Source organism: Orycteropus afer, unplaced genomic scaffold, assembly GCF_000298275.1.
Source record: "Orycteropus afer afer isolate SDZICR_OR568_19922 unplaced genomic scaffold, OryAfe1.0 scaffold00074, whole genome shotgun sequence".
In the NCBI taxonomy this organism is placed as follows: Eukaryota; Metazoa; Chordata; class Mammalia; order Tubulidentata; family Orycteropodidae; genus Orycteropus; species Orycteropus afer.
In genome coordinates, this window is record NW_006921661.1 from 10,875,519 (window position 1) to 10,898,543 (window position 23,025).

Below are 23,025 nucleotides of genomic sequence, written 5' to 3' on the forward strand. Positions count from 1 at the left end.
TGGGCAAAATATTGAATGATGCAGGAAGCATTAAAAGAAGATGAGAGGAATCAGAGAATCACTGTACCAAAAAGAATTGATGGATGTTCACCCATTTCAGGATGTAGCATATGATCAAGAACTGGTGGAAGAATTGAAGGAAGAAGTCCAAGCTGCCTGAAAGAACTGGCAAAAAATAAGTCTCCAGGAATTGACAGAATACCAGTTGAGATGTTTCAACAAACAAGTGCAAAATGGAAGCACTCATTTGTCTTATGTTAAGAAATTTGGAACATTGTTACCTGGCCACCCTACTGGAAGAGACCTATATTTTTTTTTTTTTTTTTAAAAAAGGTGATCCACTAGTATGTGGAAATTACTGAACAATATCTTTAATATCACATGCAAGTAAAATTTTGTTGAAGATGATTAAAAAACAATTCAGCAGTAGATTGATAGGGAACTGACAAATTCTAGCTGGAATCAGAAGAGGGCATGGAACAAGGGATGCAATACATTGCTGATGTCAGATGGTTCTTGGCTGAAAGCAGAGAGTACTAGAAAGATGTTTACCTGTGTTTTATCAACTATGCAAAGACATTCGACTGTTTGACTCATAAAAAATTGTGGATAACATTGCAATGAATAGTATTTCCAGAACAATTAATTGTGCTCATGTAGAACTTGTACATAGACCATATAAAGAAGAACATAGCATCAGGATTGGAGGAAGACTCATTAACAACCTGTGATATACATGTGACACAGCCTTGCTTGATGAAAGGGAAGAGAACTTGAAACATTTACTGATGAAGATCAAAGACTGTAGTCTTCAGTGTGGATTACACTTCAAAATAAGGTGAACAAAAATCCTTACAACTGGACCAATAAATAACATCATGATAAACAGAAAAAAGATTGAAGTTGTCAAAGATTTCTGTTTCCGTGGATCCATAATCAATGCCCAAGGAAGCACCAGACAAGAAGTCAAATGAAGCACTGCATTGGGCAACTGTGCTACAAAATACCTCTTTAAAGTGTTAATAATCAAAAATGTCACTTTGAGGACTCTGATGTGCCTGACCTAACCCATGGTATTTTCTATCATTTCATATGCATTTAAAAGCTGGACAAGGAATAAGGAAGACTGAAGAAGAATTAATGCCTTTGAATTATGGTGTTGGTGAAGAATATACCATCGACTGCTAGAAGAATGAACAAACCTGTCTCAGAAAAAGTATTGCCAGAATGCTGCTTAGAAGTGACAAAAGGCAAGACTTAGGCTTGCTTACTTGGGACATGTTATTAGGAGGGACCAGTCCCTGGAGAAGGACATGTTTGGTAAAGTAGAGGGTCAGCAAAAAAGAGAAAGATCTTCAATGAAATAGATTGGCATAGCAGCTGCAACAGTGGTTCAAACAACAAGGTTGTGAGGATGATGCAGGGGCAGGCAGTGTTTTGTTCTCTTTGTACATAGGGTTGCTATGAGTCGTAACTGACTTGGTGCCACTTAACAACACAACAACAACAACAATAGCTAGTAATTTCTTTAAATAGTGATAGAAACTAGGAGAAGGGTAAGATCACATCAGGAGAGTGTAGTGTAAAAAGAGAAGAGAGCCTAGTACTGAATTTGAATTCTTTAAAACTCCTACATTTAAAAGTCAGGAAGAGAGGAGAAGCCTGCCTTACATGTTAGAGAAGACAAAGATTCATTCATTTAACAAATGTATATTGAATGCTGCCAAAGAGGCAAGGAGGCCGCATCTTCTGACCTCCTCTAACCCCATAAAAGGAAGACAGAATCACCATCAGCAGCCCAAGGCCTATTCCTACGAGGCCAGACGTGCTGCCTCCCTCCAGCTTTTTCACCAACCCTGGCACCAACCGTTCCTCCCACAGCACCTACCACATTCCCTGCTGAGTTCAATAATTAGCTGCAGTGGCCACACAGAACTTACAGATTATGAGGTTTATTAGGAAAGCACCAGGCTATAATTCAAGTTCAGGAACACGCTCAGTCTCTCAGCTCGCTGTCTCTCAGCTGACAGTCTCTCTTAGTTTCTCTCCAAGCAGCGCATGTCTTTCAGTCTCTCTCCCAGCAGCACATTGTCTCTCAGGACCACATTTCTCTCAGCAGCACATCTTTCTCAGGCAGCAGTCAGATAGACTCCTTCTGCCTCTAGGAGGCCTCCTTTTGAGCCTGGCAGAGTGGCCAAACTAACCAATCCCAACATCAGAATTCCATACACCTGAGAGAGAGCAAGCTTCCCAGAAAATTACTTTGTGCTGCTCCTAACAGAAATGCCCAGGTGGATAACTAACAATCAGGATCTACTTGGTTGCTCATGGCCAATTCCACTATGGAGTTTACAAAGACGTATGACTAGAAAAGCCATACCAGCTAATTTACTACACTGCAAATGCGTACTATGAACTGAACAAAGAAGTCCCAGCTCTTGGGGATTTTACTTCTAGTGGAGGGAGTCGGGCAATAAACAAATCAACTAATAAATATGGTCTATGCTATGTGGTAGTAAGTACTGTGAAAAGACATGAATTCTGCCCTCATGTCTTCAGATAACTGCAATTGTGAGCAAACTGAGATAGGGACTATAAGAGGTAAAAAGCCTGAAATGCTGGTGGAACTTAAAGACATATTTCATTATAGTGCTCAACATACAGCTTTGTACACAGTTTCTCCAGGGGGAAAGTGAGCTTGGTCAGAAGTTAGAGCTTAGACTCTGGGGTTATTTGTGTCAGTGCTGCTTGGAACGGCTGAAACCAGTACCAGATGTGCCCAGAGAAAAGCTCCTCTGAATCCCTGTCCCCTGCTGAGAAGAGCTGGGCCTCTCCTTGGGTATGAGGACATAATGTTCTAATAAGGCTAGATAGGCTGTGTTTTACCCAGCCCAGAGATCTGACCCCTGTCTTCTCTGTAGGTAGACCTGCTCTGTGCTTCACCTGAGATGTAATATTCCAATGGGGGCCTTTCCTTCCATCTCCAGGGCCCAAACCAGTTCCCCTTCTCAGCCTCTACACTTCCATCTAGTTGGTTTTCCCCTAGCCCCATCCCCATATTAGGTCCCATGCTATTTTCTCTCTGGAACCTCATGGTCCTTGGCCAAATCTGAGTCTTCCCAGGGCTACTGCTCTCAGTTTGCGGTCTTTTGAGCCTTTCCCAAGAACTCTAATCCCATCAAGGGTCACTGCAGAGTTGCCAGTCCTGTCTAGGGGTAGGGGATAAACTGGCATCAATTATTCTCACTGATGACTTGGTACTTTCCAGATTCCTCTCAGGTCCCAGCCAAGCACTGAGGAGTACTTTGAATAGTGCTCTTCTCTACCCCTATCTGTACCACCTTCTTGAACTGTTTTTTCACTCACTTTTTTTCCTTTGTGCTGTGTCTTCCATCAGGCAATCTGTTGCCAAGCTGACCATAGTGGCTCTGCTTTGCTTGCATGCTCTGTTCACTAGGGAATGAATTACTGTTTAATGATGATGAGAAACAAAGTGGCTGGAAGAGAAGAGAAGGCATTGGCTACTCATATCTGATTAGGAGTAGATAGATGGTGAGTATTGGTGGTAGAGATTTGTGGGTTGTACCCAAGGATTCCTTTTCCCTTTGAGGGAGATACAGTTTGGTTTGAGTCCATTCAGTCATACATTTATTCATGCATTCATTCATTCAGCCAACATTTTCTAATTTCATATATGATAGTGTAGATTTTAGTAGGCCCTGGAGGGTAGAGTGTGTCACACTTGGTCCTTGTCCTCTCTAAATGTGACATGTGAACAACTCAGAACATGAGAATTAATAGAGCTATGTATGTACAAAGTGCTTGGGAGCATAGAATAGTGAATGAGTAGCTCTGCCTGGGGGAAGATTTGGATATGCAGGAAAAGTCTTTGTGGTTTTGTCTACACCAGTGGTTTTCAGAATGTGATCTGCAGACTATTGGGGGTCACCAAGATCTTTTCAGGGCTACCAGAATATTAAAAATAATCTTATACTAAGCTTATATTATAAATTAATATATATATATATATATACTAACCATAGACTGAAATGGTATTTGCCTTTTTCACTGTGTATGTATTTGCAGTGATGGTGTTTGGGTAAAATTGCTGGTGTTTTAACATGAATCAAAGCCATGGCACCAAACTGTATTAATAATCATGTATTCTTAGTACCATACTCTCTCTCTCTCTTTTTTTTTTTTAGTATTTTCAATAAATTGTTAAAATTATTAATTTCATTACATTTTATCCCTGAATATATGTCTTTTTAGTGTTTGAGTGATGAAATAGGGGAGTTTGATGGTTATCTCAAGGACAAGCATTTGTGTGATTGAGTTGCAAGCTGAACGAATCCTTTTTTTCATGGAACATATTTTTACTTGAAAGAACAATAGACTGACAAACTATGATTATTCAAATTTGGGTACTTGGCAGATATTTTCTTGAAAATGAATAAAGTGAGTTTGCCACTTTAAGGACAACTGTTGTTAGATGCCATTGAGTCGGTTACGGGTCATAGTGACCCCATGTACAACAGAACGAAATACTGCCTGGTCCTGCACAGTCCTCACAGTCCTTGCTATGTTTGAGCCCATTGTTGCAGCCACTGTGTCAGTCCATCTTATTGAAGGTCTTTCTCTTTTTTGCCAACTCTCTACTTTACCAAGCATGATATCCTTCTCCAGGGAACTAATTCCTCCTAATAACATGTCCAAAGTAAGTGAAATGAAGTCTCATTATCCTTGCTTCTAAGTAGCATTGTGGCTATATTTCTTCCAAGACATATTTGTTCATTCTCTTGGCAGTCCATGGTGCAGTCAATATTCTTCACCAACACTATAATTCAAAGGTATCAATTCTTTGGTCTTCCTTATTCTTTGACCAGCTTTTGCATACATATGGGGCAATTGAAAATATCATGGTTTTGGTCAAGTGCACCTTAGTGCTCAGGGAAACATCTTTGCTTTTAACACTTTAAAGAGGTCTTTGCAGATTTGCCCAGTGCAATATGTAATTTGATTTCTTGACTGGTACTTCCATGGGTGTTGCTTGTGGATCCAAGTAAAATGAAATCCTTGACAACTTCACTCTTTTCTCTGCTTATGATGTTTCTTATTATGAGAATTTTTGTTTTGTTTATGTTGAGGTGTAATCCATACTGAGAACTATAGTCTTTGGTCTTCATTAGTAAGTGTTTCAAGTCTTCATTTTCAGCAAGCAAGGTTGTGTCTCTGCATATAACAGGTTCTTAATGAATCTTCCTCCAACCCTGACACTGCATTCTTCATGCAGTCCAGTTTCTTGAATTATTTGCTCAGCATACAGATTGAATAAGTAAGGTAAAAGGATGGATACAGCCTTGATGCACAGCTTTCCTGGTTTTAAACCACACAATAACTCCTTGTTCTGTTTGAATGACTGCCTCTTGGTCTGCGTACAAGTTCCACATGAGCACAATTAAGTGTTCTGGAATTCCCATTCTTTGCAGTGTTATCCATAATTTGTTATGATCCACACTGCTGAATGCCTTTGCATAGTCAGTAAAACACAGGTAAACATCTTTCTGGTCTTCTTTTCAGTATTTGTTGCCAGTGATAAATTTCATTTTTCAAGTGTTAATTAGATTTTTGGACAGCTTTTATATTGCCACCATGAGTTTGATGGGTTCCCCAAATTAAAAACTTTTCTGAGAAAATCATTGGTGATATTAATAAGTGATTATTTTGATAATAAAAAAACCAAACTCACTGCTGTCGAGTCGGATCCAACTCATAGCGACCCCTCCTTGGGTTTCTGAGGCACTATCACTACAGAAGTAGATTGCCCAGTCTTCCTTCTGAGGAGTGGCTGATAGGTTTGAACTGCCAGCCTTCTGGTTATCAGTCAAATGCCTTACGCACTGTGCCACCAGAGCTCCCCATTTTGATAATATGTAAATGAAATGTGTCAATATTTGAAAGATCTGTGTAACTCAGTGAACCAATAGTTTCCAAAAGACTAATGTATCATGTTACAGAATCATGTTGGGAAAACGACCCATTCAAAGTGCAAGGTTGAGCAATAGATTTTAATATAATAGTATAAAAAGTCCATCCATACAATTTCAGATTTCAGATTGCAACTAACCTTTAAGAAACCTACCACTTGTCAGGTTTTGGCATAGAATCAGAGAAGAATGTCCACATTATCTTGAAAGGCTGTTAAAATATGCCTTCCTCTTCCACTGTACATCTATATTTTGATCTTTAATCATAGCAACATATCACAACAAATTGAGGAAGCAGATATAAGAATCCAAATGTCTTCTACCAATGTAGACATTAAAGAGATTTGAAAAAATGTAAAGCATCCCACTTTTCTCACAGTTTTTCCTTCAGAAAATAGGATTGTTTTTCAGAAAAATGTGTTATTTATATTTATGTGTAAGAGGCTTATTGTTTTAAAATGAATTAATAGCTAAATATTAAAATTTAAGATTTTAATTTCTAATGTGGTAATTATCAAAAAGTTCTTTGGTATCTTCAGTAATGGTTAAAGGTATAAAGGGGTTGCAAAAACAACATGGTAGCAGCATCTGACATCGTCTGACTTCCAGGTGAGAGGAGGATGAAGAACATCAATGTTGTTGTTGTTATGTGCCGTTGAGTCGGACCCGACTCATAGCAACCCCTCCTTGGGTTTCCGAGGCAGTATCACTATGGAAGTAGATTGCCCCATCTTCCTTCCGAGAGTGGCTGGTGGGTTTGAACCGCCAGCCTTCTGGTTAGCAGTCAAGTGCCTTAGGCACTACTATGCTACCAGAGCTCCCAGGTGGATTCCTGTGGGGCGGAAGTCAGCAATGCCGTCACCCACCAGTCTTCTTACCAATTCTGATACCAGCCGTCCCTCCCACAGCACTCTCTATTTCTCTGTTGGGTTTGATAATCCATGTGTGGCAATGGCCACACAGAACTCACAGACAATATTCACAGTTACGGGGTTTCTTAGGGAAGTAACAGGTTACAGTTCAGGAGGAGGAGTGTTCAGGATATAGTTCTTCAATTAGTTCTTCTCAGCCATGCAGTGCTGCAGGCACATTTCTCTCTGGCTGAGAAGTCTGCCCTACTTGGGAAAGCATTACAGTGCTTTTTTAGCTCTGCAGATAGGTGGCCAGGGAGGCACCCTACTCCGCTAGCAAGCCTGCCTGAAGGCACTCAGCTTTCTTGCTCCGTGGGCTGGGAAACCCACCACTCTGTCTCATGCCAGTCTCTTGGTTCTGCTGCTGTTCTCTCTCTGCCATTTTAGCACAGGGATCTTGGGTCCAAGGATGTGTTCCTTTCCTGGGTCTTCTTTCTTGGTGTTCATAAAATTTCTCCTCCCCTTGCCTCTGGGATGGGTCATTCATTTTAAGCCTAGAGGATGGCAAAACTGACCAGCCCCCACATTAGGATTCCATACACCTATTTCCATGGTCCCACTCCCACAAGGGTTCTATGCACCTTATTTACATTATTAGCAAACTATTCAATCTCCTTGGTGGGCTACAAGCACCTTACATTGGCATAGGTCCACCCAGTCAGCTGGTGGAAGTCACAAAGTCTGTAGCTAGAAGAACCATACTAAGTAATTCACTCTACCACAGGGCTCTTGAAACCAAAATTTTGAAAACCCCGACCTGTGTACAGTATTGGGGACATGGTTTCAAACCCTTGTGAAATCACAATCTGAAGGGGAAGACAAATGGACAATACAACACAGTATGATAAATGTTACCAGTGATACATACATAAATATTGGGAGAGCACAGGCCATTGTCAGAGTCCTGCAAAGAGCCACTTGCCCAATCACCTGCAGCATATGACTAATCAGTTTGATTGGACTGTACTTCCTATACTTGACTTTATACTTGATTCATAGTCTGACAGGGAAAGTGACTGAAATGAGCAGAAGAATGGGAACTGTTCACTTGCTGCTCTGAGAGGAAAGAAGGAAACTACACGTATTGAATGTCAGCTTTATGCCAGGCCTGATGCTAGATGTTTTAAGAAATGTGATTTTATTTAATTCTCATAATTTGCCCAATATCATATGGTTTAAAAGTGGTGAAGCTGTGATTTTGACGTAACTGTTCTGAATCTAAGTCCTGGGCTCTTTCATTGCAGTAATAATGCATTGCTAAATTGGTGGCTAATCCTAAGGTACTGCCAGATGGCTCCAGGAAACCTTGCCAGACTGGAATGGATAAGAGAAGGTAGAAAAGGTCTCAGGAAGGACAGGGAGACAGCTTAGGAAATGCTTGCTTGAAGAGTAATTTGTGAGTTTTGATTGACAAGATTTTTCTGGACTGGGTTCTGTGGCCATATGGGACATCAAACTTTTGTACTTCCTCATCCTCAATCCCTTTAATCCTTTTCTGTGCCATATAAAGCCAACAGCAAAGGTCACCTCTCTATCTGATCAGGTTACAAACCAAAGCCTGATTTTTAAAGCCCAAACTTCTTGGACCTGCAGGAGGTCTTTGAGGACAGTAGTTGACTGACTTCAGGCCAATGATGACCGATCTGGAGGTCCTCAGCCCTTAGAACGTGATAAACTATATCCTTTATTTTTAAAAGCCTACTAGAAGTTGTGCTTTATTTACAATAAGCCTGTATGTGGACACAGACTAATGAAAAGATCAGATTTCTTTACTTTAGGTCAGAAATCTGTCAATTCAGTGTGGTTCAGGTGTGCCAGTTCTGATCTTTTAGAGCAAGGGTCAGCAATCTATAGCCCAGATCTGGCTGTCTTAGTTGTTTAGTGCTAGTATAACAAAAATACCACAAGTAGGTGGCTTTAACGAACAGAAATTTATTTTTTCACAGTTGAGTGAATTCAGGGCACCAGCTCTAGGGGAAGATCCTGTCTCCTTTCAACATCTGTGGGCCTGGTTTTCCTTGGAGATCTCCATGTGTCTTGGCATCTGTCTTCCCGTGGGTATGGGAGGCTCTCATTTCAGGGACTCCGGGTTCAAAGGGCACACTCTGCTCCCAGATCTTCTTTCTTAGTGATAGTAAGGTCCTCTTCTCTCCTCTACCTCCTCTCTCCTTTTATCTCTTGTAAGATAAAAGGTGAGACTCAAGCCAAAGGTATGATTTGAGTAAGAGTGTGACTTAAGTAAGGTTGGAACTTGAGTATATGGATGTGACTGAAGTCACACCCTCTTTTAAGGCTATGACTCAAGACACACCCCACCCTAATCCTGCCTCTTTAACATATAGAGGTTAGGATTTATGACATATCACAAAATGGAGGATAATTAGGTCACAAAATGGAGGTCATCCACCAAAAACCCAAACCAAACTCATTGCTGCCATGTTAATACTGTCTCCTGGAGACCCTGTAAGACAGAGTAGAACTGTCCCATAGGGTTTTCTAGGCTGTGATCTTTGTGGAAGCGGACTGCCACATCTTTCTCCCATGGAGTGGCTGATGAATTTGAACTGCCAACCTTTCAGTTAGCAGCCAACCACCACTGTGCCACCAGGGCTCAGTACTGAGAATCATGGCCTCATCAAGGTGACACATATTTTTGGAGGGCAGAATTTAAGCCATGACAATGGCCCACTGTCTGTTTTTGTAAACTGGAACACAGCCACACTCACTCATTTATATATTGTCCGTGTCCATGGTAGCTTTTGTGCTATAATGGCAGAATTAAGTAGTTGCAACAGATCGAAAGATTCTAAATTATTTCCTATCTGATCCTTTACAGAAGAAGTTTGTTGACCACTTGAGTAATCATGATTCTTTCCATCATAGCACTTAGCACCTGGGTTTTGATTTCCTGTCTCTCCACTTAATTTTTTTTTTTTTTTTAATTGTGATTTGGGTCAAAGTTTATAGAGCAAATTTGTTTTCCATACAACAGTTCATATGCATTTGTTTCATGACTTTGGGATTGCAGTCCCCATGATGTAACAAACAGCTGTCTTCCTAATTCCTCTCTGTGATTACCTCTTCCCTGTGTCCTTCTTTCCTGTGCATTCCTGCCCTCTGAGCTATCTCCCTGTGCAAATACTGCCCTTCTGATGGCCCGTGGTTGATTGTTCTGAGTGTACCTACCTGGTGTAAATGGTCATCTTATATGCCTGTCTGTTGTTTGGTTGGAAGCCATGGGATTGAGTTCAATTCCAGGCTCAATGAATGACTGGGGGACTAGTCTTGGGGGTTTCACCAGTCTCTATCAGACCATAAATGATCATAAGGCTTGATATATGAAGTCCACTCAGTAAGTGTCATTTAGAAGAGGGCATCATATGCTGATCAAAAAGCTCTGATACGCAATTACACATACCTTCAAGTAATACAAAAACAGCCAGGGAAGAAAACAGTTGTGCTAATCTTAGTGCCATGTGCTTCATCTATGAGCTAGTCATTATTTATGGAGGAGGTAGATAATTTTTTCAGCAATGCTCTCCATGAATGAAACAATCATGCCAGGCACTCTTGTGGTAAGGAAGTTGAAAAACAATATCTTAATCTTTTGCTACACTCTTCTCAGTACCCACTATCCTCTCACCCTCTCCCCAGCTTGGCAGGATGAATGGAATATTTCTTTTGCATACACACAATTCATCTTTTTTTTTTTTTTTTAAAACCACTTGTACAGTGTGTTTCTTACCAGTGTTACCATCTGTGGCTTTTAGAAGATGTAATCATCCCGAAGCTATCAGGTCACCTTAATATAAAGGCAGTCTAAGTGAAGTGCAGGTCTGGGAGTCAGCAGATCAGGGCTCTTGCTGTGGTTCTTCATCTACCTTAGTTTGACTTTGGACATATTATTTCACATCAGTGAGCTTCAATACTGAGCAAATTTTTATTCAGTCACACCTAGGACACTTTGAAAATGAAATATTTACACCCCTACCTCATCTTAAAAAGGATCTGAGCAACTGGCAAACAGACAAGTAATCAAAAGGATTAGTGTTTCAGGTCTTTGATCAGTGCCTCTAGAAGGCTTCACAGCCACAGCCTTTTTACCCTGACCTTGCTTCCTCTCCTGTGATAAGCTTTTTTCTTATCTGGGGAGTCAAGATCTTTCTTCCATCTTCTTTGGGAGAGATCTGAAGAGTGCCCAGCCTAGGATGTGATTATTGAGACCAGGGTTAAAAGTAAAGAGGAAATTTTAGGATCTAAGACTTGTAAGAACTTACAGTTGTAAGAACTGTAGAAACTTTAGCCAAATTGCCTTTTTCAAATAGTGAACTTGAGACTTTGAGAAGGGAATTGATCTACCTAGAGGCACATGGTAGAGCTGAGACCGGATTCCAGGCAGACTTGTGCATCAGTCAGGCTAGGTGTTTTCCAGGTTGTAAGAGAGGATTCAGTGTCATGGAAAGAGCTGGGGTGACCCCAGCTCTTGTGCTGATGTTACGGGTCTGTGGCTGTGTGATGATAGGCAAAAGAAGAGGCACTCCAAACTCCCAAGCTCTTGTATCAGATGAGCTCAGGACCTCTAGATTCTAGATGTCTAATAGACATTTGCTGGTTATAGCTGCTTGTGGGATTTCCCTAGTCAGGCTGTGGCTGTCATTATATACACCAGCAATGACAAAGTGAACAAAAAGGAAAACTACCCATTATTCTGGCACTTGAACTATTTTCCCGTTTCTGAAACCGTATACTATTTTACATCACCACTAACTGTATAGGACTTCTTTTCACTGTGTTTGACTTTACTGAATTGTTAAATCTTTGTTTATTTGACTGATTAACAATGATCTCTCATTTTGAATAGGTATTTTTTTGATTACTCGTGTAGTAAATTTTTTTTCTATGTTCATTGGCCATTTGTATTTAGTTTCATTTGTGGGTTGTTTTTTTTTCCCCCCCCCTTGTGAATTATCCATCTATATTCTTTGTTCAGATCCTGGTATATTCCTAGTACTAGGCTTGATTTCTCTGCCAGGGAACTATCAGGATGATAAAGCACTGTCCCTGACTGGGGGAACTCAACATATTCTTAGGGAGACAGACAGTTAAAGGCTAGATGAAACACTTCCCTCCTAGTACAAGGGACCCATTCAGGGCCTACATGAGGAGTCAGATGCTAGAAGCTAAACACGCTGAGATAGGTGGGTGACAGAGGCTAGGTGGCAGCCCTGAGTAATGTTATCTCTTACTTTCCCTGAACAGAGTTTTGCCGGATTGACAAGCCCCTGTGCGACAGTGAGGATGAGAAGCTCAGCTTTGAGGCCGTCCGCAGCATCCACAAGCTGATGGACGATGATGCCAATGGTGATGTGGATGTGGAAGAAAGTGATGAGGTGAGCTTTCTCACCCTGTCTGGCGCTCTTCTCTTCCTGTGTGAAATAGTCTCTGAAAGCCACCTAGACAGACTGCTCCCTGTGGACAGATGTTCTCTGATGCTTGCTTCTTCTCTAGGAACTCTTCCCCATCAGGAGAGATGGCTCTCAGCAGAGCAGCCCTCAAGAAGCTAGCCTGTCAGAGTGCAGCCTTTATGCCCATGTCTGTATCTGGACTGGCTCCCACATGGCTAGTCACATGACACTGACTGAGTGTGCTGTTTGAAGGGGAGAGGGAAGCTTGAGTTTTCCCTGGATCCTTATTGTAATCCTGCTGTGGATAGAAGTGATCAGTCGGTACTTACTTAGTGCTTGGCGTGTGGAAAAGAAGGCCAGGCAGTCAGATCCTGTCTTCTGGAAGCTTAAACTCTATTTGGGAGGAAGAAACAGATGTTTTTAGAAAGATCATTTTTGATTCCAGGTTGCAGTTGCTAGAAGCCAGTTGAGTGGTCCAGGTATTAAGAGCTAGAGGGATCTTTAGGATGGAGAACGTTCTGTTATTGTTTCCCCTTTTGGCATTACTACAGCTCCAACTTCACAGAGCCCAGAGGACATGGTCATCATGAAGAGAAGATTTAAGGGTTTGGATTGACTTTAAGCTCAACATGAGCCAGCAGTTTAGGGAAATTGCCAAGTTATGCCAACTCTTCAGTAGTGATAAGGTTTATGAAATGAAGGAGGAGGCAAGTCTCGTCTTTCTTCCTTGCTTGTTAGCCCACCTTTGAATTTTGAATTCAATTTTGTATCGCATGTTGTCAGAAGGTTTTAGAACAGTGAGAACCTAATTAGAAAAGAATGACATGAATGATGAAGGGTATGGAAACTATGAAATGGAGAGTATTGAATACAATTCAGCTCTGGTAGCATAGTGCCTAAGGTACTTGACTGCTAACCAGAAGGCTGGTGGTTCAAACCCACCAGCCACTCCTCGGAAGGGAGGTTGGGCAATCCTACTTCCGTAGTGATACTGCCTCGGAAACCCAAGGAGGGGTCGCTATGAGTCAGGGCCGACTCGATGGCAAATAACAACAACAACAACATTATGTATGTGCCAGACCTTGTACCAGGCACTGGGGATGTGACAGTCAATAAGACAGACACAGTCTGTCCTCATGTAATTTATTATATATAGTGAAGAAACTCTAGTCTGGAGAAGAAGAGATTCGGGTAGTATAATGTCTGTCTTCAAATACATAAGAAGTAAAGGAGTCAGAAAAATAAAGATGATGATAACAGTGACAACTAGTATTAACTATCATGTATTGAACTCTTAACTCTGTGCCAGGCACAGTGTTAAGCTCTTTGTATAGTTACTGTTTGCCTTTTGAAGTTGGTGTTATTACCAAGGATTGGAGACTTGGAAAGATTAGGCATTTTGTTCAAGAGCACCCTGGATTTGAGCTCAGATCTGATTTCAAAGCCCATGCTCTTAAAGCACTGGTGTATTGTTTCCTGTATTCTAAGGACCAGTGTGGGGAAAGTAAAGGATAGGCATATTCTTCTAAAGTAAAGAATTATCTATCAGAGCTATCTTGTCATAGAAAAGTCTGGTTTGGTAGATAAATGAACTCTGTCACTAAAGATGGACAAGTAGAGTACAGAACTCCACTGATTGGTCAACAGAGGGGAGTTTATATTAAGTTGAGCTAGATAACATCCAAGGAATTCAAAGTAGGGGGAAAATAGACTTTGTAGAGGAAAAGTAGGATGTGGATAGAGTGGAAGGGGTGGGGCAGCCTGAGTGGTGGGGAACTAATGTGAACAAAGGTGTGCAGGTGGTATGAAGCATGGTTTAATTAGAAAGATTGGTAGAAAACTGCAGGACAGAAAATTGGAAAGGAAATTGAGGCCCAGGCAGCCAGGCTGAGATGTGTGTACTTGTTAAACAAGACAATTACGTGTTCTTAAGCAAGGGAAACAACCATTATGAAAGTACCTGAATTTTTGGTCACATCTAGAGCTGTGTGACCCTCAGTGGACAAAAAAAAAAAAAAAAAAAAATTTTTTTTTTTTTTTTTTTTCCTACTAAGAGTAGAACCATGGCCTTGGTGGTGAATGAAGCCTAGAAGTGTCCTGATCTCATCCCTAGGATCTGGCTACATGACGGGGACAGGGACAGCTAAGAAAGTGATATGATCCAAGATCTACAAATTCCTGGATATCTTTGTCATCCGCTCCTCCTTCTTTTTTCACTTTCTGCTAAATTGCTTTGTTAATGAGGAGAGGGAGAAAATGTTCTTTTTAGAGGAACGTTACCACAACAAAAAGCTCATCAGCACAAACTGTTCCAAAATAATGCAAAAGCTGTCACCCCACTCTTCTCTGCGCCAGGGGTGAGCTGTTCTTTTTCAGCACAGCTTCTGTCTTGCCTCGACTTCACATGCTCTCCCTGCCACCTCAGGCCTCTGCTGGTTAGAGAGACCTGCTAGTCTGGGTTTTCGTGATCAGTTGCAAACTATTGTACTCGACAAAGAAAGTAGGGGCAGTATAGTGTGTGTGCTTAGGTCATTCCAAACATATATGAGACAACCTTGGAGTTCAAGACCTAACTAGAAAGCTGGAGGACAGCTCATGGCTTAGAAGGTTGGGTAATACATGATGAGGTACCAGTAAAGAAACCCTGTTTGTACTGGTCATTGAGCACTTGAGATTTTTATGAACCATTTAAAAGTATTGCTGATTATCTGAGGACCTTAGCAAAAGTCTGAAGGGATGCTTATATATTCAATTTCATATTGGTGAGTTTTTCAGATAACGAAACTATAATGTCAGTGCTAAATCTTTCAAAACTTTAGCTATTTTTAAAGAACTCTTTCTTCTTACAGATTATTGTGAACGTGGTGTTAACTTTCTTTGAATAGTTTACAGCATGTCTTCAGGACCTCTTGCACTATTACTAAAGTGCCTAGATTCCTAAATGCATTGTTGTGATTGCTTCTTATAGTTTTGCTGTTTCTTCTTTGATTCATCCTCATTTCTAATTGCTGTATCTATTCCATCATGAGCTGTGAAATTATAAACTGAGGCCCATCAGGCATTTTAGAGAGACTATGTAAGTGTGAGTATAAAACAGCAGTGAGTTTGGTTTTGAGTAAAAGTGTGAGTTGGCCAGTTTGACTGCTCCAGGGCCATTTTTGCTTGTTTCTGTTTTAGGTAGCAAAGGTTTTGGATTGTGCACCCTTTAGGTGAGCAAGATGGCATTATTGGTAATGGTGCCCTTTATACAAAGCTGGCATAGAGTTCTACCAGGCTGGCAGTGTGGAAGTTCATGACATGCTTTCTACTCATACCCTTAGTGCGAACAATGCCCGTGGGAAAGTATTTGCTGCAGTGCGATGGTACTTTCAGGTTGTCTTTACAGTCTGACCTAGGTAGACAAGAGTGTGTCTATAACCACTGTCGCCTGACTGGACCAGACTCTTTGACAGCAGTGCTGTTTTCTTCTCTGAAGCCTACATGGACAATCATGGGCATTTATTCAGCCATTAAACAAATTCCTATTGAATACCTACTATGTGCCAGATGCTATTTTAGGGCTAGGAATACCAGAGTGAACAAAACAGGTAAGATCCGTGCTTTTATGGAGAACAGTTTTTTTTTTTTTAAATAAAGTTATAAACTTATTATGTCCCAGCAATTGTATACTTAGGTATTTACCCTATAAATGAAAACTTATGTTCACCTTAAAACCCGTAAATGAAAGTTCATAGCAACTTTATTCATAATTGCCAAAAACTGGATACAACCCAGATGTTTTTCACTGTGTGAATGGATAAACAAACTATGGTATGTCCATGCAGTAGAAAACTACTCAGCAATAAAAGGAAAGAACTATGCATGCCCAGAGTGTGGATGAATCTTAAAGGCATTATGCTAAGTGAAAGGAACCAGTCTCAAGAGGTTGTATACTATATGATTCCATTTATATGACGTTCTGAGAAAGGCAAAAACTATAGGGATGGAGCATGTATTAGTGATTACCAGAGATTAATGGTGTGGTACCAGAGATTAATGGTGTGGGGAGTGTTTGACTCGAAAGGGACAGAATAAGGGAACTTTTTTGAGTGGTGGAACTGTCCTAGATCCAGATTGTAGTGGCAGTTACATGAATCTAAATATGTTTTAAAGTTCATAGAACTAAACACCAAAAATAATAATTATAATAATTTCTTCATATGCTAATTAAAAAAGTTCTTAGCCTTGTCCCTGACATATAATACAAACTCAGTGAATGCTACTTTCTCCTTTGTGTTCCTCTGTGTTTCCAGAAAATCTACTTGTATCTGATAGTTCTATTTTAGTGCTTGTCTGATTGATATCTATTTCTCTCATCATATTTTGAGTCTTGTAAAGGCAGGGACTGATCTTATCTCACATGTCTCTGTTTGACCAGTGTCCAACAGAGCCTGGTACAGATTATGTACCTCATCACCTTGCTGAATGACTGGCCAATACCACTATAGCTTCATGGTGTCCGGCTGAGATGGAAGTCCTAAGCAGGGGGTGAGCACACTTTGTGGGTGGTAGGGATGAGTAGTTAGTAGTATGAGCCCAGGAAGATTTCACAAGAATCTATGAACCTGCAAGATCTACTTGTGATCCTGTAAGAGTTTGGGATGTGTGGTGTAGAAGTACAGCACAGGGTTAAGAGCTTGTACTCTGGAGCCACACAGACCTTGATTTGAACTTGGCTGTGCCTCTTATGAGCTGTGTAAACTTGGGAAAGTTACTTAATCTCTTTGTGCTTCAACGTCTTAATCAGGAATTGAAGTAATAATAATGGGCACTTTGTGAGGTTATTGAGAAGATTATATGAAATAATGCATATAAGCAAGTAGTGCAATGCCTGGCACATAGGAGAGGCTCAGTAAATGTTAGTTTTGGTTGTTGCTATTATTGTTTTTTGTGATTATACATTTTGAGGCAAACAAACTTCGTTTGAAACTTGGCTTCATCACTTACTAGCTATGTGACCTTAGCAAATAACTTCACCTCTCTTGGCTTCTTCAGCTGTTTGAGAGGGGGTGGTTCAAACCCACGCAACAGTTCCATGGGAGAAAAGACCTGGCAATCTGCTCCCATGAAGATGAGTCTAGGAAACCCTATGAGGCAATTCTGCTTTGTCATCTGCAGTTGCTATGAGTCAGAATCAACTCGATGGCACATAGCAGCAGCTCCTAGTAGGGTTGTTAGAATTTAATGCAAAGTTGCTGACCGTGAGTCCATGTCCTAAGTCCATGTTTTTTCCTTCCTTAGTGGGATGGTACAGAGAGGAAGGGCTGCCTGGATAGCAAGAATTCCAAGTTGGTCATATCATTATCCCATGGCACCACAGCACTTAGCTATGGGAGCCACCCCCAGCAGCTTGGCTGACTTGACTAGAGCTGGGACACTGTAGGAGGTAGTTCTATCTCTGGCTGATGGTAAGAGAGGAGGCCTCCATAATAGGGCAGGGTCACACATTTCTAGGGCCTGCAATTTCTCTGGCAGCTCACTCAGTCTCCTGTGTATGCTTCTGTACTTTATGGTATGGGTTGAGAACTTCTGATTTTTTTCCCTGCCTATCTGGAGGGCTATAGGATTTTGAATAACAAAGCCATAGTGTTATCAGGTCTGTTTGGACTTCAGTCAGGTAGAGACTGACTTGTTTTCCTCCCTTTTCCATTGTTCCACATAGAATGCTAGGTCCTGGGAGACTGTGAGAGTTGGGGAATGGTGGAAACTAGGACCAGGTTGAATTAGGGTTGGGGGGACTAAGCCTTGAGGGGTGTAGGTAGCAAGCCCACTTCAGTATACAGAGGGCCAGGAAGAACTTGGACTTGATGTTGTTGTTGTTGTTGTTGTTATGTGCCGTCGAGTCGGACCTGACTCATAGGGACCCCTCCTTGGGTTTCCGAGGCGGTATCACTATGGAAGTAGATTGCCCCGATAGGAAGGAGTATTTCGGGAGGAGCGGGAAAGCCCAATTTTGTGCACTAATTTGTGCGTGGGAGAAAGTTGAGGCAATCTGCTCTCATAAAGATTTACAGTCTTGGCAACCCTGTGGGACAGTTGTACTCTGTCAAATAGGGTTGCTTGAGTTGGAATTGACCTGACAGCATTTTTTTTTTTTTTCTTTTAAATAGCTGGGTTATGCCCAACAGTAATTACCACAATTACTAGTAATTTTCATTCCCTCTTCAGGCTTTGGGTCTCATTTCCTCATATCCACATCGCTGCAGAACCATTCTAACTGTTCCCTTGCCTCTGGTGTCTTTCCCACTTGTCCCTTTTATACCTGTTCCTAAGCTACATTTTGGTTCAGTCTCTTCTCCATGATTTCCCATTCTTATTTCATCTGGGAGCTCTGGTAGGGTAGTGCCTAAGGCACTTGACTGCTAAGCAGAAGGCTGATGGTTCAAATCTACCAGCCACTCCTCGGAAGGAAGGTTGGGCAATCTACTTCCGTAGTGATACTGTCTCGGAAACCCAAGGAGGGGTCGCTATAAGTCAGGTCGACTTGACGGCACATAGCAACAGCAACAACAACAACAACATTCCATCTGATTTCCTGTGCCTGGCATTCCATCCCTTCAAATCAGGTCTTAGCCTTCCTTAACTCTTTCATAACCAAATTATTTTCTGCTTTGAATTTTTTGTTGATATCATGTGTCTTTAGTAATATGTTAAAATCAAGAGAAAACATTTTTTGAGGTAATATGGATTTTGATACAATTACATGGGGCACATGTGTCCCAAGTTGACTCTAGTGCTAGAATTGGTGGGATAAGGTCCGTTTCTTCAGATTCATGCAACTATACAGGTCCCCACAGGCGGTAGCATGTACTATAACTGGATTAGCAGTTTCCCAAGAAACTTGAGGCTGAAAATGTTCATGGATGATATATGTCCTCTGGGTCATGAAAGGGTTAAAATTCTCTAGCCACTCCTACTAACTATGACTTTGGTTTGTTTCATAGTTATCCTGTGGTTATTTCTGGTTTCCTGTGTTTGCTGAGGTCGTTCTCCTTACCTGGAATTAACTTCTCATACCGCTCTCCTCAGCCCCTGGCTTTGTCTGTATCATTCTTAGCTGTCCGCTGGGATGCTCTGGCCTCACTTTTTTCATGAGCTTTTCCTGACTTTCCATCCCTACTGATCTCTCTCATCTCAATAGTAACTCCCATAGCACATGGTCTATATCTCTCAATTTAGCACTTAATTAGAAATTGTATTGCTTTGTGCCCTAATGATTTTGACTGTATTGTCTTGCCTGTACATTTGTCTTTCTGCACTGGTACTGCAATTACTACAGCACAGCTCTCATCAGGTCACACCCACCTGGCAAAGAGAGTGAGGTGGAAAGAGAATGTCTTTTTCCCATGTACCAGCCCCTGTGCCAGATGATCACATGGACCGTTTCATTTAATCCTCAACTACTCTGTGAGCTACATGTTATTGATTTCATTTTAGAGTTGATGAAACTATAAGTGAGTGACTTACCTTTGCTTACTTAATTAGTCTAACCTCTTCTGCTTTGCTTCACCTTGTTAGTTCTTGTTACAGTGCATTCCCTTACTCTGTGCTGTAAACATCCCACCCTAATCCCTTTACAATCGATTGACTGATTATATCAGATCACATCATAGGGGATGATTCATCATTATATAACTGCCAAACCATTGAGAATCATGGCCTAGCTAACACATATATTTTTGGGACACAATTCAATCCATGACACATACATACACTCTAGATGGAGATGAAATCACTGTAGTTGAAATAATAGGAAAGACTTAGAAAAAAAACATATACTAGAGAGGCACAGATGAAGAAAAGGAAAAAAAAAAAAAGGAAAATGAGAATGCTGACAAGCTGTGTGGCTGAGCAAAAATATACACCAGCTTTGAAGGAAGATGAGGGTTTTAGATCTATTTTTGCCAATTATTAGTTGTGTGACTGTCAAGGTCATGGCCTTGGAAAGTTTCTTAAACTCTTAGAGCTTCAGTTCCCTCACTGTCAAATGGGGCAATAATCCCAACCTTGAAGGATTATGGCAAACATTAAATGAAATGTATATGAAGTGCCTAGCTTGTGGTCCAGTATAGTACTGGTGTTACTATTTCTACTCCTACTGTGACTGCTACAGTGTGCTGGGCCTGTGCTGGGTGCTCTTACATATACTCTTTCATGTAATCTTTACAGGAAACCTATGAGATAGATTATCACTTTTTCCATATAATTGATAAGGAAACTGAGACTGAGTTAGCTCTTAGTTATCCATGTTTTTGGATTATTTCAAGTCAGATCTGCATGAGGCTGGCTTCCTTGGTGCCCTGCCCTCCTTCTCAACTTTTGGAACCCTGTAATATCCCTGAGGTAATTCTAGGCTTTTTGGTTCAAACTTCTATCCTTCTTGGAGACCAAGGGATGGTTTTGGACATGCTGGGGTCGCTTTCCCTTTGTCCTCCTTCAAATATAGGGTTACGTCCTATTTCTCTAATAGTCCTGTAGAGGACGGTCTTGACAAATGTAAATCAAGGTGAGACCTTACATCTACATAATGTTTTTCAGTTAAAAGTTACTTTCCTGTACATTATCTTATGTGATCCTTGCAGCCTTGTGAGAGAGATCTTATTTCTCCTTCTTTCACATGCCAGGTAAGGATTTTAAGTGGCTTGCTCAAATTCACACAGCTAATTAGAATTATACACAGATCTTCAGATCCTAAGTTTTATTATATTCCTTATATTATACTACAAAATAATTTTTAAAAAAATATTTTTATTGTGATTTGGGTGAAAGTTTCCAGAGAAAATTCATTTTCCATATAGCAGTTCACATATACTTTGTCTCATGATATTGACTGCGATTTCCCACAATGCAACAGCTCTCTTCCCACTTCCTCCCTATAGTTACCTCTTCCCTGTGTCCTTAACTCCCATGTACTCCTGCCCCCCGAGCTGTCTCCCTGTGCATACACAGCCCTTCTATTCTCCCATGAGTAATCTCTCTAAGGAGTGTATCTACCTAATGTAAATATTCAGCTCATATGCCTGTTTTTGAAGCCACAGGAGTGGGTTCAATTCCAGACCTGAAGGGCAGCTAGGGGTCATAGTCTCAGGGGGTTTCACCAGGTTCTATCAGACCAGCAAACCTGGTCCTTTTTTTTTTTTTTTTTAATGATTTTGAGTTTTGTTCCACATTATTTTCCCACTCTACAAAATAATTTTTTAATGTTACAGAAAAATTTACTTTTTGTGGAAGGATACAATACTGAAGATACCTTTTTTTCAATTGGTTTAGATTATTCATCATACACTTTCCTTCTTTCATTTAGTTTATAGAATTCTACAAGGTCTACACCCTTTGGTTTTCAATTTTTTTTTTTTAAAGCAGTGGAACCCCATTTTTCAAATGAAATTGTACATCAAGGTCCAATATATAAAACATAAAAGTGGAGCTGCTCATTATTCATAGTAGCTAAAAAACAGAAAGAGCCCAGATATACACTAGGTGATGAATGCTGTTGTTGTTAGGTGCCATCAAGTAGTTTCTGACTCATAGCGACCCTATGCACAGCAGAACAAAACACTGCCCGGTCCTGTGCCAGCTCCATGATTCTTGCTATACTTGAGCCCATTGTCGCTGCCACCATGTCAATCCATCTTGTTGAAGACCTTGCCCTCTTTTGTGGACCCTCCACCTTACCACGCATGACATCCTTCTCCAAGAAATGGTCCCTTCTGACAACATGACCAAAGTAAGGGAGACAAAGTTTGGCCATTCTCACCTCCAAGGAGCATTCTGCCTGCCTTTCCTCCAGGATAGGCCTGTTAGTTCTTTTAGCAGTCCATGGTACTTTCAGCATTCTTCACCAACACCACAGCTGAAAAGCATCAACTCTTCTTTCATCTTCCTCATTCATTGTCCAGCTCTCACATGCATATCAGGTGATTGAAAATACTATGGCTTGTGTCAGGCACACCTTAGTCCTCAAGGAGACATCTTTGCTCTTTAGGACTTGAAAGAGGTCCTTTGCAGCTGATTTGCCTAGTGCTATACGTCATCTGATGCTCTGACTGCTGCTTCCATTGGTGTCGATTGTAGAACCAAGCAATGTGAAGTGTTTGACAGTTTAAATCTTTTCTTCATTTATCGTAATGTTGCTTATAGGATGAGTTGTGAGGACTTTTGTTTTCTTTATATTGAGATGTAATCCATACTGCAGACTGTATTCTTCAATCTTCATCATTAAGTATTTCAAGTCATCCTCACTTTCAGCAAGCAAAGTTGTGTCATCAGCATATCACAGGTTGTTAATGATTCTTCCTCCAATCCTAATGCCATGTTCTTCTTCATATAATCCAGTTTCTTGGATTATTTGCTCAGCATACAGATTGAATAAGTATGGTGAAAGGATACAACCCTGACACACACTCTTCTTGATTTTAAACCACGTAGCATTCCCTTGTTCTGTTTGAACAACAGCCTCCTGTTCTATGTACAGGTTCCTCATGAGTATAAGTAAGTGTTCTGGAATTCCCGTTCTTCTCCATATGAGCCACGATTTGTTATGATCCACACAATCGAATGCTTTTGCATAGTCAATAAAACACAAGTAAACATCTTTCTGGTATTCTTTGCTTTGAGCCAAGATCCATCTGACATCAGCAATGATATCTCTTGTTTCTCATCCTCTTCTGAATCCAGCTTGCA

General features: G+C 40.8%; 1 protein-coding gene across 1 annotated transcript in view; it reads left to right on the top strand.

The window, feature by feature from the left end:
- The window catches only part of STIM1 (stromal interaction molecule 1), a 254,115-nt gene that overhangs the window by 135,146 nt on the left and 95,944 nt on the right, over positions 1-23,025 (top strand). Inside the window, exon 2 of the mRNA XM_042780950.1 lies at positions 12,158-12,288. Within this exon, the coding sequence (XP_042636884.1) occupies positions 12,158-12,288 (131 nt within the window). The remainder of the gene's footprint in view (positions 1-12,157; positions 12,289-23,025) is intronic.